Raw genomic sequence first — 17254 nt, 5'->3', positions numbered from 1 at the left:
ACTTTGTGGCCAAATGGACGTTACAGTTGAAACTTTGAGGAAACTTCCAACATTTTCATGACTCTCAGACAATGAGCTTGGAGATTGTTAGCCAGTAAAGATATGATAATCAATTCTCCTCTTCTGCACTTATTATTGTTTTTTTTGGAAGGGGGGCGGGGTAGGGGACTTATTCGAGGCCAGGTGCTTATTGACTGTTCCCACCTAAGGGGTGCAGGGTGGGCACTTAATCGAGGTGGGTGCTTATTCAAGGTTCGAGATTGGGTGCCTCATTGAATAAATACGGTAATTACAAACAGCACAAAAACTGTAAACATTGCCTGGGCCAATAGAAGTTTGCATGATATAGTCAAAGCTGAGCAATGCATGCCTTAAGGATTTCACGCAGAAGTTTCCCAGGGATAGGAAATTCCTGTGAGCTACGTTCACTCATGGCTGATATTCTCGATGTTGCCCTGGAAACAGCAGTAGATAATGACGCCACATGCGGGGCCTCTGTGAGTCTCTGCAGAGCATGGGTTATATCTGCCACGTTGTCTGAATAAAATAAACAGGAAACGTTTTCAACATTGTAAAATTGGTATTTTTGATGATGCCAGTACTAAATTGCGACTTTTAACTTGTATGGGGAAAAGCCTGTTTTGAAAACTCTTGTTACAAAAGAGGTGAAGAGAAAATTAAAAATAGCAGACATTTCAGGCCCTTAGGCTAAATTCCACAAAGGATGTCATGTCATGTATCCACTAAGATATTCACTTGCGAATCAATAAAACATCATTGTTTCAGATCATCAGCAGTACATGTCTATTTGCCCTTACCCTTCCAGGTAAGAGGGGGTCTTGGAAACGGCCATAAGCTGTTTACTTTTGGTTTTTGTGCCACATACTGTAATAATAAAAGTACTTACTAACTTAGCTTGCTTGAGCCATATTGTGGAATATTGGCCCTTGCTATTTTTGTACAGACCTTGCTGTTTTTGGTCTGTACTGCCACCACCTTGGGCCAATATTTCTCAGCACGGCCCTTGTGCTCAGTTGGTAAGAGGACAGCCATTAAAAAACAAAACAATAATCGGAACTAACCTAATAAGCACTGGGGATTGTCATTCATTCTCGCTCTCACACACCACTGAGGGGCATGACAAGGGTCTAGATCACTGAAACAAAAAAAAAAGCTCAAGTATTCAAGTTTAATCTCTTAGAATGAAGCAGACTAAGAACAAGTTAACAACATCCAGGGTAGCAAAAACTCTCTATGAAAAATAAAGCACTTACAAGTAGACAGAATTGTCAACAATGACTTCTTCAGATAGGCAAGGCCACGTTGTTGACAGATGAAGCTCCCTGTTATAAAAATCCATGAAAAAAACATACTATTGTTAAAATTAAACGTTCAGCGAAGTAGAATCTTACGATTTTTTTTCGAGCTATATGGGTATGTGCTGCTGTAAAGGGTGTGGTTTTCAGGCTGTTTAGTCTGGGATTGGGTATACATGTAGAATTCAAACAGTGTTGGTCTAGAATGTGGTATAATTTTCCGAAGAGAGGCCAGTGTAAAAATAATTTGGTGTAAAACAATGTTCTTTACTTGGGGTAATAATAGAAACTGAAACTCAGAAGTGACTCTGTAAGATATTGGTTTATTTAACGTAAGTTGTACTATGATAGTTCGCCAACGTCTTGGGTCGATTCACCAATGCTCTAAGTCACTTTGCCAACGTCCTGCTGGTCAATTCACCAACGTCAGATATCCAGTACTAACGAAAAAAAAAGCTGCTTATTGATGTTTGGAATGCAATCCTGATCCTTGGGTGATCCTTGGGTGATCCTCGGGTCAAGAAATTTTATTTAAGCCACTGCCAGTTTCACTTGACTGACTTTAGATCAATTTGCATGTTTTTGATAGTTTCACAAGCCGACTCGTGGGCACTACATCGCGGTAATTTTCACGGTGAAAATTGACAGTTTAATACCAAAGTCCAATGACTTCCAAAAGTTTTGCAACTATCGCACCAATTCGCTGATAATGCATTACAATGTAAATTAACATTATATCTTTTCCTTTTCTTCAGAAGCAAACAGAGTTTGTTTTCATTTTCCAGGCCTATAATTGAGTTAGAAATAAAATGGAACATCAAGTAAATAACAACAGCAGTTGTATTACAGTATATAGTGTCAAATATTTACAAGCACTAAAAATGAAGGTAAACTTTTATTTAGACGTTGGCTAATTAACCAGTAGGACATTGGCGAAGCGACTTAGGACATTGGCGAATTGATCTAAGACGTTGGTGAACAAGTCGTTGGCGAAACAACTCGTTGGCAAAATGACTGGATACCGCCTGGTCTAGTAGAGGGTTGCAAAATCAAGCTGATCATGTTCTAGTATACAATCAAAGGCTCCTTCGAGCTACCTCATGGTATGTGGTAATTATTCTATGAAGTACTGTCCTTTGCCTCTTTTGGAACTAAGAAGTGTTGCATTTGTAAGGTGTCAAGTTGAAAAGTGCATCATGTTAATAAGCAGCCATTAGTTGAGCATGTTTATAGAAATAAGGTCTTCATCTAATATATATAACATTTTGACAGGAAACACTGATAATCCTTTTAGTGTCTTTTTCTCTGTCTGGATTATGAACATCAGCAGTGCAAATATTGTTTTGACAATTTGTGAAGATTTCATTAGTTTGTACATCAGCACTGGATGTGTTAGGGTTTTGAACAAACTCACCCCACTCTTCATGGGTTGTGAAGTTATGCCATCTAGCCATGCATTTTGCACTTTTATGCCTTCGGTTTTAAATAATTCACTAGTGTCTATAACATATTTGGCTGCATCTAATACTTTCTTAGGTCTGACAATCTGAAACTGATAGTGATGCTTGTAACCAAGTCGCCTTTTAAGTTTTATTGGAGTGGTCTGTGATTTGGTTCTTGGCCTTGGGAGACAATGAACAGTCGAATTTACATCACTTGGCACATTGACAATGTTTCCATGAATAGACAATTGACCAACCCTAGATAGTTCACGGAATTCTATAAACGGTATACGAGGTGATATTAGTCGCTCTTATAGTGATGTGAAATTCAATACATTAGGCTTACAAGGAAAACCCATCTCATGTATTCTCTCATGTATTTTCTTCTGTAAGCTTTACGTTTTTCACTGTTATTAACTGGTTTGTTTTCATTTGCATTTCTTTGTTTGTTTGCTGTTGTCACTTATCTCCATTGTTCTGTTTTCTACTATGGAAACATAATGAAATTCATCTAGGTGTCCAATGCAAATGTTTAGGGCATTTGTAACATTCACTGGTTCAACAACAGTAACTGGAGAAAAAGTTGGATTTGATTCAGCAATATGAATTGATAAATTAAGACAATTGGCAACAGCTTGAATTATGATAGCATCAGCCCATGTTCCTTGACATGACTTTCTTTCCAAATAACCTTGCCAAGAATGCTCAGTTTTACTCTCTATAAAATTGTTCAGGGTGATTCACTAAATACTGAATGCCAACACTGCGCACATAGAAATGACTATTAGGATTTCCATAGAGTTGATGTGATACAGCCCTAAAAAAGCAATCACCACCTCCTTCAACATCAAGTGCAGTTCTGCCTAACTGAGACAATCTGAATTCTAATAAACAGACAGAATTTGTGGGTGATATAAAAGGTACTGATATGCAATACCGGTACTCATTTGCAGGACCAGGATTTGACTCCATATCTCCACTCAATGATATGATTCTGCTCAAAAAATGGTACGTTTACATTTGGAGCTGCCTTAATTTTCTGAAAATATTACCTTCAGCTATCATACAAAACAGAGGCAAGTTTTTATGCTTTGGAGTTCTTGTTCAAAAAATACACAAACTTAAACTTTGTCTAATGAAATACTTCTTTGAGAAAATCATGAATTTTAAACCTCTATATCACTCTAAGAAATGACAACCATGGTATCCACACAACATAGCCTTCAGCTTGGAGGATTTCGTGACATTAATTTCTAATGTATAATTTCAGCGACATTTTTTTAAATTTTTTATTTATTTATTTATTTTTTTGCCATTAGAAAGTCTGGTAACCATTTTGTAAGAAATTATGGAGGGTTCTCTTTCACGTGTCATTCTAAACTGAGGATGGGAGACAATGGTAGCTCAGAATTCCATACATTCACATTTTTATCTGCATTTCTGTACTGACAATTACTTGACAACTGAACTGGTATTTTATTTTGATTTTCAAACTGCTCGGGTATTGTAGGATTACCTTCGATAATCAATTGCTCCTGACCTTGGTGTATTTCAGGTGGTATTCAGCAGGTAACAGATCATCTGTTTGGCATTTATTTGTTGTTTGATATTTTGTATTTGTTATGGTATTTGTTATTTGGCGTATATTGTATTTAGCATTTGTTTGGCAGTTGTGTTCAATCTCTATAGCTTTAAGTCCCAGCGAGAGGGGAACTTGACGAAAGCTTCATCGATCTCCTTTGTCATGTGACATTTTCCGAACAGCTTCCTAGCGAATTGCGAAATATTAAAAGCGCATTTAATTTTAAATCATACGTCCTGCGAGTATTTTTAGAAAATTCAAAATGCAATACAGTAGAAGGAGGGCAGCTTACCTTTTTCCCCAGACCATAAAGCATTCATTTCGAATAGTTCGTTTTGTGTATTCTATTCCTCGTCATCCCAATGTATCTTGGAGACATCGTAACTTTTAAGACTTTAAAACCCATTTCTTTCCCCTCGAGCTCCCTTGAGCACATTTCCTGTTCGTTTGTGAGGTCTTCAAAAGTGTACTTTGATCAAAGATGGAGCGAAAGGAAAGAAAACTCGCCTTGACAATTTTTGCGTCGGGCTCGACACAACAGACGCCATTTTGTAAACATGTACTGCCACCTTTGTCCCACCCCCTCCCCCCACGTATATGAACATAAAACAATGACACGACTTTGTGACAAAACCAAACCTAGTATGGGGGACAGGGGAAAACGTGTTTAATTCATGTTTAATGCGTATTTAATGCATAAATTAATTGTTTAAAGGGAATGGCGTGACAAATCCAACCATCACTATACCTCATGGTATGAAGTGCATACCATGAGGTAAAAAGGGTTACAATGTCCCAGCAGAACACCCCTATCCAAAGACTTATAGAGTGTCTCCCCAGATTTCGCTAAGCTTACCTTATTGGATCTTGACATGCCCCAAAAGGTAAAGTTCCCGGGTTGTTTACTCCGACTTTACAGTCCAAACTTGAAGACATATCAGAGGGCTCTTGTGGCCAGGCATAATCTGTCCACTCATCCAGTATGTAAGTAAAACGAACAGTTAATGTGACAGGCGGGACAGGAGAAATTGGACACGCCTAGAAGAAAAACATTTAATACAATTTTCAAGTGGTAATATTTATTCTAAAATGAATCTCTATCCTAAGAGATGTGGGTTTCTAAAAACACTTCTCCAATAGTTACAGAGAGGTATGCCATATCTATTAATTATATCAACTACTTGCCTATTGATAGCGGAGCTCCTGGCGCGCGAGTGGAGCCCCATACCTTAGAAAATTTGGTAACTCATCAATCCGAAAAATTTTGGTTGTCACGTGACGTACGTACATACATACGTACGTAGGTCCGTCCGCATGCCAATACCCTGAAAACTAAGAGAGTAGCACCATTACCATAGCTACATCTTTGATTTTGGGCGTCCATGCTATTGTTAATTGACAGCTGTCACAACAAGCTACCCGCTGACCAGTATCACGTGACTATATTGCGGCTCAGGTTTAGAGCTCATCGAGGTTGCGTGTTTGTTCGGCTGCATCGATATTCCACAGCAACTGTGATGGAAAGGGACCCACTGTGACCATCATTAAATACGGCAGCTACATATTTGGTGGATATACTGACGTGTCCTGGCACAGTAAGTATCATTCTACTACTAGTATACCAATGCAAATGCTGTAATCTGATTGGCTGAGCCATTGTACACTATCCGAATTTTTGAAAGACATCTAGAAACAAATGGATAATCCAATTTTTGAGAAGACTAAAAGGATGGCAGTTACAGTTTCTTAAATTAAAAATGCTCGAAATTTATAATTGTTAAGTACGCGTGTACACAACTGCAAATGTCAAGTTGACAATTCAGTCCGCACGAATTCTCTAAAGGGTGAAGTTTAATGCTTAGACCGGAAATAATTGGAATCGTTATTTGAAGGAAATTTCAGTTAGAATTCTAGTAAAGCAATTGGGTTATGACCTCGAGAGTTCTATGAGGTGATAGTTGATTCGGCCTTCGGCCTCATGAACTATCACCTTAAAGAAATCTCGAGCTCATAATCTAATTGTTAATTAGAACTATCGTCTCCCTAAGACTAAAAGGAGCAGTGCCTCGGCTGATATATCCTGTTTTAATAAGTATGACCTGGAGTTTGTTATAAAGGTGCTTATTTGGGGAGCAGGGATGGCGCAGTGGTGAGAGCGCTCGCCTCCCACCTACGTGGCCTGGGTTCGATTCCGGCACGGTGCCTTATGTGGGTTGAGTTTGTTGTTGGTTCTCGCCTTGCTCCGAGGATTTTCTCCAGGTTCTCCGGTTTTCCTCCCTCCACAAAAACCAACATCTCCAAATTCCAATTCGACCAGGATAGAGGACCTGCATGAAAACCAGCTAAGGCTGATGTGACTTCCTCTATAAATACTGTAATTTAATATCTTGCACTGATAACATGGTTGAAGCTAGTACCCAATGTTTGTTCTCAGTCCTTTGTATAGAACCGCCGGGGTTCCAAACTACGGCAGTTGACTGTAGTTAGATACGCCCGTTTGGTTTCCTAGGCTCCCAAAAAGATAATGCTGACAGAATAAGACCCAGTTGCATGATATTTCACAAAATCGGAGTAGTGAAGCTGAGTTCGGAGAATTTTCTATAGTATGTCCTGTTGTAAAGCATCAACAGCTTCCAGAAAATCGACCTCTCTCTGTCAGACTCCGGGCGTCTCACTTGCTTATCAGTCTTGTTTCAACTAAAGCACCTCTTCGGCTTCAAAAACAGTTATCTCACCGGCTGTAACCCAGAACGTCGCGATCTCATTTCACGCATTTGAAACTTCAGACGTCAAGAAGGTATATAAACCGGGTATATAAATCCACTAACTTCTTTTGTGTTAGAGCTGTTTTCAATTGAGTGTCGTAAAACTAAACCAATTGCTTACCAATTGGACTACTCAGCCAATCTCAAACCGTAGGGAAAAAGAAGTAATTTCCTGATTACCAGTCGACTCACAATTGAAAACTGCTCTATCACGCGTAACGCAAATTGAACGTTTTTGCCAACAGATCGGATCCCCACGCTGAATACTTATTTTTGTCGCTGTGGTTGTTCTGTTCCCAAGAACTCTTTATACAATATGGTTTCTGTATATATCTGTTTCTTTTTTCAACCGAAATGCTCAGAATTGTTAACCTTTTGTTTCCAATTCAGGTTCTAGTTGCGGTTATACTTCTGCCAGTAAAGCTTTCCTGTTCTCGCTTTACAACAAAGATGGATATAATCCTGTCAAGCTGATTCAGTATCAATATCAGAGTTACGCAATGTACCACTGCTCCAACTACGGACCCACTTTTGGTTATGGCAATGACATCAAAATATCGGACAACGCTTTGAGCAACTCAAATTCGTATACACGGTGCGGCTATACATACTCCGTTCCTTCAGGATATTCAACTGGTAACTGTGGGTTTTTCACCGGAGGCTATGGGTTCACTCCTACTGACATTGAGGTGTTCTACGAAATAGGTGATTAAAAACAGAACATGCTAACTCTCTTTTAATGCCGCAATAATTTGATTTAGCGTACTCTTTCCAGTAAGCGCCGCCTTACACTGAACCGCCTTACAAGTGTTTTACGAAATAGGTGATTGAAAACAGAACATGCTAACTCTCTTTTAATACCGTAATGATTCGATTTAGCGCTCTCTTTCCAAAAAGCGTCCCCTGTCTAACAAGTCCTCCATATTGATTGTCCTTTTCTAATACACGTCCCCTATTCCAACAAGAGGTACCATTACAAAAATGGCATTAAAGACATTGACATAGTAAACACTGACTAGACGAGTGAATAATGTAGTCCGCTTTCTAATTTGAAGGTAATATTGCCGAAGCTATTGAATTGGACTCATCAAGCCCCGCTTGTTACAGTTGTCAAGTCATTTTACCCGTCATTGTTCAATCACATTCCACTGTTTATGTCGTAAACAGAAATATATAAGCGACCCATTCCTAAAGGGCGCCTGCCCTCCAATAAGCCCAAACAAGCCCCCACCCCACCTTTGAGCTACCAAAAGTAAACAGGCGTCCGGGGCCCTAAATCGAATTACTATGTTATTTGTAAACATTATGGTATTATGTAAATTTGCAACTACGACAAGCGATTGGCGTACGAGACTCATGCCACATTGTCATCCATGATCCAAGAACGGTCTCGGTTTAAAATTTTCCAAATCCTTTGATATTATTTAGAGTTACTCGTGCCGGTCACACTGTTGGGTTACATGTTAGAGTTACAACCACATAAAAATCACGGCTCAGTGGCTTTCATCTGAATGGTCACGCACTAGTATTTGATCCAAACTTAAAAGTTAGAACCACCTTGTACAACATAGTAAACAGTGCCACATGAAAATACTGCTCAATAGCTTTCACCGGAATCATCGCACACTAGTATTTCATCTACAGACGTAAAACTAAGAACCACCTTCTACAACATATTAAACAGTACCACATGAAAGTACTGCTCAATAGCTTTCATTTGAATGGTCGCACACTAGGGTTTCATCCACAGACTTAAAAGTTAGAACCACCTTGTATAGCATAATAAACAGTACCACATGAAAGTACTGCTCAATAGCTTTCATTTGAATGGTCACACACTAGGGTTTCATCCACAGACTTAAAAGTTAGAACCACCTTGTATAGTATGATGAACGTACCACATGAGAGTGCAGCTTGCCTATGCTAGACTTTCATCGATAGATTAATTTTAATGTTAAACTTTGCAGAGTCAATTTTGTGTAAGCCCTTAGCCTTCAAGTAAGACTCCTTGAGTTACTATGGCTACTTAACGTAACATTAGAGCAGAGTAGAAGAAATCTAACAAAGTAGATACGTTTTCATACAAATTGAGTGGTCTTTTAGAAAAAGTATCAAAACTATCAAATTTGTAAATGGTTTTTGGTATGATCACGGATAATAATACTAATTCCATGCAAAAAAATATTTCCTGCAGAAAACGAAAAAAACCTGTCATAATTTTAATAACAAAAGGTGCAAGTTGTAGAATGCGTGTACCTTAGTGACAGCCGTTTTCCCAAGACAGGGGAAAACGGAATTCGAAATTCCAGTTTCGTTTTTCGTTTTACTCACGAGATCGGAAAAAGGAATTCGAGATTCCATTTTCGTTTTCCGTTTTCCTACTACATTGAAAATGGATTCCAACTTCTGTTTTCGTTTTTCGTTTTACCACAGCTTTGGACAACAGAATTCTAATTGTTATTTCCTTTTTTCGTGTTTCGTTTTTTAAGATATTGAAAAACGGAATTTGAACATCGATTGTCGTTTTTCGTTTATGTGTTTTTGTCACTTTTGTATACATGAACCCACAGAAGAATGTTGGTTCTTCCTGTCGCTAACAACAGTAGACCTGGAAACCACATCCTTGATGAAGTCTTTGTTCGCCGTTTTCTCATTGACGAAAATAATAGTTATGAAGACCTTCTCGAGGGAATCAAGACCCGATATGGGGCTGCACAGTAAGTGTAAAAAGGTTTTACAGTCGCCATGATATCAAGAAGAGAGGGTCAGTTGCAGATGGAACAGTCGATATCCGGTCAGTGTAAAATAAGGACTGCGGACTGCAGACTGCAGACTGCGGACTGCAACTGCGGTAAAATGGAGACTGAGGGTCAAAATGCAGACTGCAGACCATGAGTAAAATACAGACTGGAAACTTTTTAACTGAGTAGTTTCCATCATTGAGAGCTAACCGTAACTGGCAGGCAAACCGGAGCGTTATTTAGGCTAACCGGAGCATTGCAAACTTTCACTACTAGCCTGAATAACCCTGTTTCCGGTTAGAAATCAATAATGGAAATAACACCGTCGATATAAACTTAAAAAGTCTGTAGTCTGCAGTCTGCGTTTTACCCTCAGTCTGCATTTTATGCCCGGTCAGTCCGCAGTCTTCGTTTTACACTGACCGGTCGATAAGAAGAGGGTGCCATATCGGAGGTTCAACTGTATGTTCCAAATCGATCATGACAAGCCTTTGTACTGAAACTTTTTGACTTAATGGTCGGACCTGAATAGCCATTTAATTCCGTGATTTGTGATAGTACAAGCATAATTCCATTTCCTTGCCGATATCGATATCGTGGTAGTCGAAACAGAAGGCTTTTATTAACAGTCAGCTCGATGCGGTTTGTAGCGGGCTGAAAAATTCTTAATATTAGTTTTCTAAAAATACAGCTGCGCAGTTTTTTTTACGTTAATTGTTGTAATCACAACTCCGTATGTATGTACATTCAGTTACATATAGTTAGCTATGACGTCCATTTTGAGGATCGTAAGGGAGGAAAGAATATATACAAGCCCAAAGAGCGCTAGCGCCTCCTTAATAGGCTACCGTCTTGAGATAATATAACAGAACACAAAAACGAAAAACGAAAATCGAAGTTCAAATTCTGTTTTCAATGTCTTACGAAAATAGAAGATGAAAAAACGGAAATGACAATTGCAATTCTGTTGTACGAAGTCGTGGGAAAACGAAAAACGAAAATAGAAGTTGCAATTTCGTTTTCAATGTAGCTGGAAAACGAAAAACCGAAAATAAAAGTTCGAATTCCCTTTTCCGATGACGTGGGTAAACGAAAAACGAAACTGGAAGTTTGAATTCCGTTTTCCTATGTCGTAGGAAAACGGTTGGCACTAAGGTACACGTATATTTTGTAGTACCTTGGTCGAGGATACGGGAAGTCGAGTGTAAAAGCCGATCATTCTTTCGTGGGAGTTCATATTCGGCCAAAACTTCCGCTTTTAATTTCTGGAAATCCCAGTTGCGAATGGCACAACATTTTGCGGAATTTCCGTGGAAAAGAAAAACCTCGCTCGCCAGGTATTCCCTACTTTTCGAAAATATCTACGTTCCATTAAATTTTGCTCCCGGAATTCAGTTCGTATTTCGCAAATGCAGCTTTCATTTAATATAACTTGTATTATCTGGAAACTTTTGGCCAAGTTTCCAAAGTTCTGTAATTTATGGTTGATTAGAAAACGATAAATCCCAGACAAAAAAGTTGGGACACGAAGCAAGTTCTCCCCTCCCCCACCTACAATGTTCATAACCAGGTGATTTTTCTCCCTTCTTGTTGAGAAAACGTAACATTTTCCAACATTGATTAGAGGGTATAGGGGATACGTGATCCAGCTCAAGCGTCCCAACTACTTTTGTCCGGGACTGAAGCTCTAAGTAGTAATTATGACAAGTTCTATGAAAGCACTATTTGTTACATTTATTGTTCTTATTTACAAAGGTTTTGCATTTAACCACTTAGTTTAGGGATCCAACATAGGTTTCGCGGGATGCGAGATGAGAGGAAAAATGAAGGCGGAATACGGGATGACAGAACTTTTAATGGCGGGATGCGGGATAAAAACAGTTCGGTGAAAACGGGATTTGCTCTTTTTGACAGACGGGATGCGAGATAGTCCTAAGAGCGACGGCGGGATGCGAAATCGACGGCGGGATGCGGAATGTAAAGAGGTAAATTACACATTACAGTCGTTACACGGAGGAACTACGACTCTTTATCAGGCGGAATCGAGATAAACATTCCGACCCGGGCGGGATGGTGCGATTGAGCCAAAAATACTAGCGGGATGCGGGATTGAAAAAACCTATGTTGGACCCTCTTAGTTAGCGAACGGAAGTTTTGCGAGCTGGCTTCATGAGGTTAAACTTCCGCCGGAGTTTTAAGTTTGCAGTATACAGCTATTTCAATTAACGCGGTCGGAGCAAAGCTTTAAGCTTTCTTTCTCTTCAGACGTCTGGAAACAATGTTCCTTTCGCCACACTTAATTTCAGAATTTTTAACCAAAGGTCGTTTTATAATAGTGAAAGAAAAGCTAGAGAAAAATGGTCTAATGAGTGGAAAATCTATTGTATCCTTGCTAATACTTCACGAGCAAAGATACAAATTCGTAGATTTCCTCTACACCAACATGCAAACTTTCGACAAATACCCTGACTACTGTTCGGTCTTGTCGCGAAAACATGACGCTTTCATCTGACAACGTCGACTGAAATAGCTGTAAACGTAAAACTTCAAGAGGCATCGCAGTCATCAGTATTTATTCAATACCTTTTTGTAGTGTTTAGCTTTATCAAGCTTAACACATTGACATTAAAATAAAATTAGTATCATTTATTCATTATTTATTTAGTGGAATCTCTCTTTAAGCCCGGGCCAAACGACAACGACAGAAACGACAGTCGCCTTCTAATCACGAGAGATACGCGAGGGTATTTTTTCAACTCTCAGCGAGTGTGGGCAAAACGGGAGAAAACTCTTCGTGACTGGCTAGAAAAATTGGAACAGGTTCAAATTCGATAGGAATATACGAGGGTTAACGTGAGTCCCCGATAACGCACGAAGGTTGACGAGAGCCACCGATAACGCACGAAGGTTGACGAGAGTCACCGATAACGCACGAGAGTCGCCATGCAAGAGTTTAAGAGAGTCACTGAGACCCCGTCCACACTGCGCCAGAGGAATTTGAAAACGAAGCTTTATTTCTACGTTTAGCCCTGCCGTCTACACTAATCCGTCACGAAAACGGAGCTTTTCGAAAACGCTTTTCAAATCGGACGAATTGGAAAACGCCGGCTCTTCGTTTCCGCGTGAAAGGAAAAACATTTTGAAAACAGAGCTTTTCGAAAACGATTGCGTCACAATAATCATGTGATTTTCCTGGATGAATTTTCCTCAAACGCAAATCCAAAATGACCGGTGACTGTTACGTTTTTAAATTCCTCCGGCGTATTTTGTCGGTAACCATTTGATGCGTTTTCAGAGTGAAACTTCCGTTTTCAAATTTCTACGCGGCATAGTGTGGACGGGGCATGAGGCGTATATGACTTTCAAGCCAGGCGAGACTCAATGCTTTTTGTCCTTTGGCGCGGGCCCCCTGAGGACCAAAAAAAACAAAAAAAGGAAATTGGTGTTGTTGAAAGGTGGCCTCGATTGTGTGGAGGCCATTAGATAAGATTCACCGTGCTTTTGTTTAAAGTGTTGTAAGCTTTGTAAGGTCAATGTAAATCAGCTGTAAAACTTTGAAGTAAATAAACTGAATTAAACGGTTACTCATTCTCTTCAGATGATTTAGTATCACGCGAGGTCGCGCTCTTCATGTCAAATATGGTAAATTTATTGTTATTTTTTTAATACGGTTTATGTGTACTAAAAATTTCCCACTGTTAAACCAAGAGAGTTAAGACCCACAGTCTTAACGTTTTGACAGAATGTCTGGTCTTTTGTGCGTCGCGGAAGTGTTGCTGAGACATAAATAAAAAGATAAAAAACTAAAAGCCCACTGATTTGTTTCATTTAAACGATTTCCCCTTTTACATACATTCAAAATATATTCCCAATAAAATATTATTCCCCTGTGCTAACAACAGGTTCTTTGTACAGCCATTTGTCTGTTGCTTCAGTAAAAACCATATACTTTTCCATTTACAAAGACTCCAGCCTCACCTAAGCTGTTTCGTTCCGTCAATTTATTCTTTTTACAGATTGTTTTTTACTTCTTCAGTCCCAATACATTTTGGCTAATTGTTCCGTGGACATCGCCAAAACAATTTTAAAGCCAAAGCCTGAATTAGAGACCTACACAGGAAATCCTTTGTGTTCATGGGGTACTGCTGTTATGGGAACGGAATGACACTCTAATTAACCACAATATAGTCCAAGAATCTTCTGGGAATTATACCATTCTCATATCTCAAGAATGCTTGCGAACCTACACCCTCCAAAAAAATTTTAGACACTTTTTTCGGGCAAAAATTTCGGACACTTTCCTGAAACATAAAAACCACGTGTTAGACTGAAACTATATCTGTTAGAATGATAGTTTTGGCTTTGCAGATATACCGACGGGAAAATAAGAAAATTTCTATCAATCCGTTACGTATCTTCGGGCCCCTAAACTGTGTCTCAACTAGTTCAGATAAATAGCTCTAAAGCCGCTAGTTTCTTTTATGGAGCGAACTCTGATCGCTCCATAAAAGAAACTGGTGGCTATAGAGCTATTTAAAAGTGTTATACTGTACTATAAACATTTCGGACGATTTTATTTTGGGACAGTTTTTTGTCCGAAATTAAAATCGTCCGAGTTATTTGCAAGTAATTTATGTTGGGTTACATGTACAGGGCCAGGGTCTCCCAAAGGGTTTATTTTTCTCTTTCAACTTCTATTTTTCTTTTGTTTATTTACTTGAAGCAGGAGCCCGTTGATCCTGGTTGAAGATTCGGGTTGGAAAACTAAGCAGAGGCGTGTTATATCTCAGCTAAACTCGATTCTGAGAAGTCTTACAAGACCCTTTGAAGTTTTCGTCTTCGGAATGTTGAGAAATTCCAGTAAGACGTTTTGTCACCGTTGAATTTTGAAATTAAGCTTCTATGAAACCGAATAATATAATTAGTTCGCTTGTAAAACGGTACAACTGAAACATTTAATTGCGTTGTTTTACCCCATTTAATTATCAAATGCTCTCTCTCGAAATAAGCTTTCTGTCATTACTGAAATCTTTTATAGGTGAAAAAGATTAATTTTTAGACTTCTGTGTAAAAACCGTTGATGTTAAAAAAAAATGTTCCCGGGTCGAAGCCGGCAAGAAACCTGTTCATTTAAAATCCAGACATTTCACAAGCATATGGTATATTAGCTATTGTTATTGAAATTTCAATAGATGAGCATCTTAATCATGCGACAATTCATTACCCATCAGAAATAGTGTCTGTAAAGTAGGTAAACATGAGCATTATATTGCAGTCACCTGCCATTTAGTAGGAGGACTTGTCCACTGAAAATTCAAAAGCTTCTCTCTCCATTTAGCTGTGTTTGACTTTTGACAAGAGCTCACGACCAAAAGGAACAACTGAAGAGAAGGTGGGCAAAACAGCTTTTTACTGAGTATGCCTCTCCTAGCATTAACCAAAATGGATTTAGTAGCTAGTGATTTGCAGTTACTCGTCCTTAAACCCATTAGCTTTTCGTTTATAGCATGCTGTGGTAATTACTCACGGAAAATGCCCCTAATTTATATACGACAACAAAATTTTCATATTTTTCAGAGATACACAACGTTCATTGTCTATAACATAGCACAGGCGAAAAGAAAAGGAACAAGCTTTATACGGTTTCATAAGTTCGTAAGTGTTAAACTAGAATTGTTATGTATTTAGACTCTATAGTTGCAGCAACAAAACAGACGGCATAAACTTTCCAGCTGTATTTCCATCAAGGACACATACAGCTACGGAACAATCCTATATGAAAACGTCGGGGATGTTCGTCGTCTCGCTTTGGGGTGTAAATCAAGGATTTTGGTCTCACTTGGAGTGTTCAGGACGAAATTCCACTAGTTGTAGCTGTCAATGCATCTTTTAGGGTGCACTCGAAGAGATGACGATTTGCGCAGCTCTCTAGCTAGCTGTCGAGTCCGATCTACAAGCCCGGGCTCCTTTCCCGAACAGCAGATGAAAAAATTTCCAGTACCACCATGAAATCCCTGGTTTCTACACAATGATATAATCATCCCTTCTTCGTTTTAAGTAGCATCTTTTAGAGGTCAAATAAAGCTCGAGACACGCCCATATTTGTCTGCTTTAGCTAAATTCAATTTTTTTTGGCGAGTATTACCGACGTTTTCATATGGGAGCCACCCCTTTCCGCGCTAGAGCCTCTGTTTAAAAAGAAAACAGCGAGACTTTATTTTGCTCTTGACCAAATTATGACAGAAAACATTCACGTTGGAGCAGCTGTTTTTAAGCATGTTTATCGCCCATTTTGGCCAATACATTGAAATATTTCGAATTGTCAAAACGAGTCTGTGGCATAGTTTGTGACACGCTGAAAAAGGCGCAGTGACGAGACACGATAAACAAGCAATTATTCAAAACAGCACAAAGGTGTTGAAAAAAAGTGTATTTTTTCCCCTTCAGTTTGAACCCAGGACTGCGGACAGAAGTACACTCTTTTCCATTTCTGTAAGTCAATGGATTATATTTATTCCTCGAAATAAATGCGGACAAAATTTATTTAAAATTTATAAATGCGGACACATACGACTTCCCATTTCTCCACAGCCCGGAAATGGAATTGTGAATCAATTAACCCAAAGCGAGTTGGAATTGTGCGTGCGCAAGCTTCTTCTTTCTTAATCAATGATGTTAAATCTGCGATTTTAATTCTTCGTTGCGTTGAAGATTAGCGGAGAATTTCAGGCTTGCTTCAGCTTATTTATACTTATTTATAAGAACTACGTTACATGACTGACTCCTTTTGTTGTCACGTTTGTTAAAAGCAATTAAGTGCTATTGACAGGTGCTTTTCCATAAAAGAAAGCATTGAATACACTTCCCTTTTTAACTATGTTTTGCAAAAAAAAGCTAGAGCAATGTCATCGGACCTCAGATGAACGAAACAAACAAGTATATAACAATGTGCAATACAATATGCAATACAATACAAGTATATAACCCCATGCAATACAAAATCAACGGTCACTACATAATAAAAATATTATTTACCTTTTCACGCGGGTAAGTAAGTTATACATCCGCAAAACTTCACAAATGAAACCGAAAAGCCACAAATACTTTAATTCATCAGTTATATTGAAAAACAACATTTGATCGTGTTTTTTGGATTCGTAAATTCGATCAATATCTTGTCGTAGGAAAAAGAAAACTAAGCTTTTTAGGTCATTGAAACTGGAAAATGACAAACAGTGTTTTTGTAATTTACCGAAAAATAGTTCAAACGAAGTAGAGGTTCGATATATAAATGAGTTAAAACCACAAAATGACATCTCCCTGATGAATTCTAATTTTACTCAACTTACAAAGTTTTCCTTTTTTATTTTTAATAATTCAAAAGAAAAACTTATTGCAAACCTTAACT

At 38.7% G+C, this 17254-nt stretch overlaps 1 protein-coding gene, 2 long non-coding RNA genes and 1 pseudogene across 3 annotated transcripts; 2 read left to right on the top strand and 2 right to left on the bottom strand.

The window, feature by feature from the left end:
* Positions 1 to 206: 206 nt before the first annotated feature.
* LOC149113232 (rab3 GTPase-activating protein catalytic subunit-like) lies at positions 207 to 5499 on the bottom strand. The gene is made up of 5 exons (XM_089288502.1): positions 5485 to 5499; positions 5197 to 5378; positions 1275 to 1343; positions 1083 to 1156; positions 207 to 537 (listed from the first exon to the last, which is right to left on the bottom strand). Exons 1-5 carry the CDS (start codon positions 5497 to 5499, stop codon positions 350 to 352), a joined length of 528 nt encoding a protein of 175 aa, XP_089144628.1. The 3' UTR covers positions 207 to 349.
* On the bottom strand, positions 3072 to 4638 carry LOC149113233 (uncharacterized; annotated as a pseudogene).
* A 173-nt stretch (positions 5500 to 5672) lies between the features above and the next one.
* LOC149113231 (uncharacterized) lies at positions 5673 to 13430 on the top strand. Its single transcript, XR_016206715.1, has 2 exons — positions 5673 to 5935; positions 7496 to 13430. It is a non-coding gene; the product is annotated as an uncharacterized LOC149113231 (long non-coding RNA).
* A 1666-nt stretch (positions 13431 to 15096) lies between these two features.
* LOC149113230 (uncharacterized) lies at positions 15097 to 15478 on the top strand. Its single transcript, XR_016206713.1, has 2 exons — positions 15097 to 15238; positions 15424 to 15478. It is a non-coding gene; the product is annotated as an uncharacterized LOC149113230 (long non-coding RNA).
* The last annotated feature ends 1776 nt before the right edge of the window (positions 15479 to 17254 follow it).

This window comes from Orbicella faveolata, unplaced genomic scaffold (assembly GCF_042242905.1).
Source record: "Orbicella faveolata isolate gen_17 unplaced genomic scaffold, um_ofav_v1 contig_15, whole genome shotgun sequence".
NCBI lineage: Eukaryota > Metazoa > Cnidaria > Anthozoa > Scleractinia > Merulinidae > Orbicella > Orbicella faveolata.
Note: the sequence above shows the minus strand (reverse complement) of the source record. Positions and strands in the feature narration are given on the sequence as shown.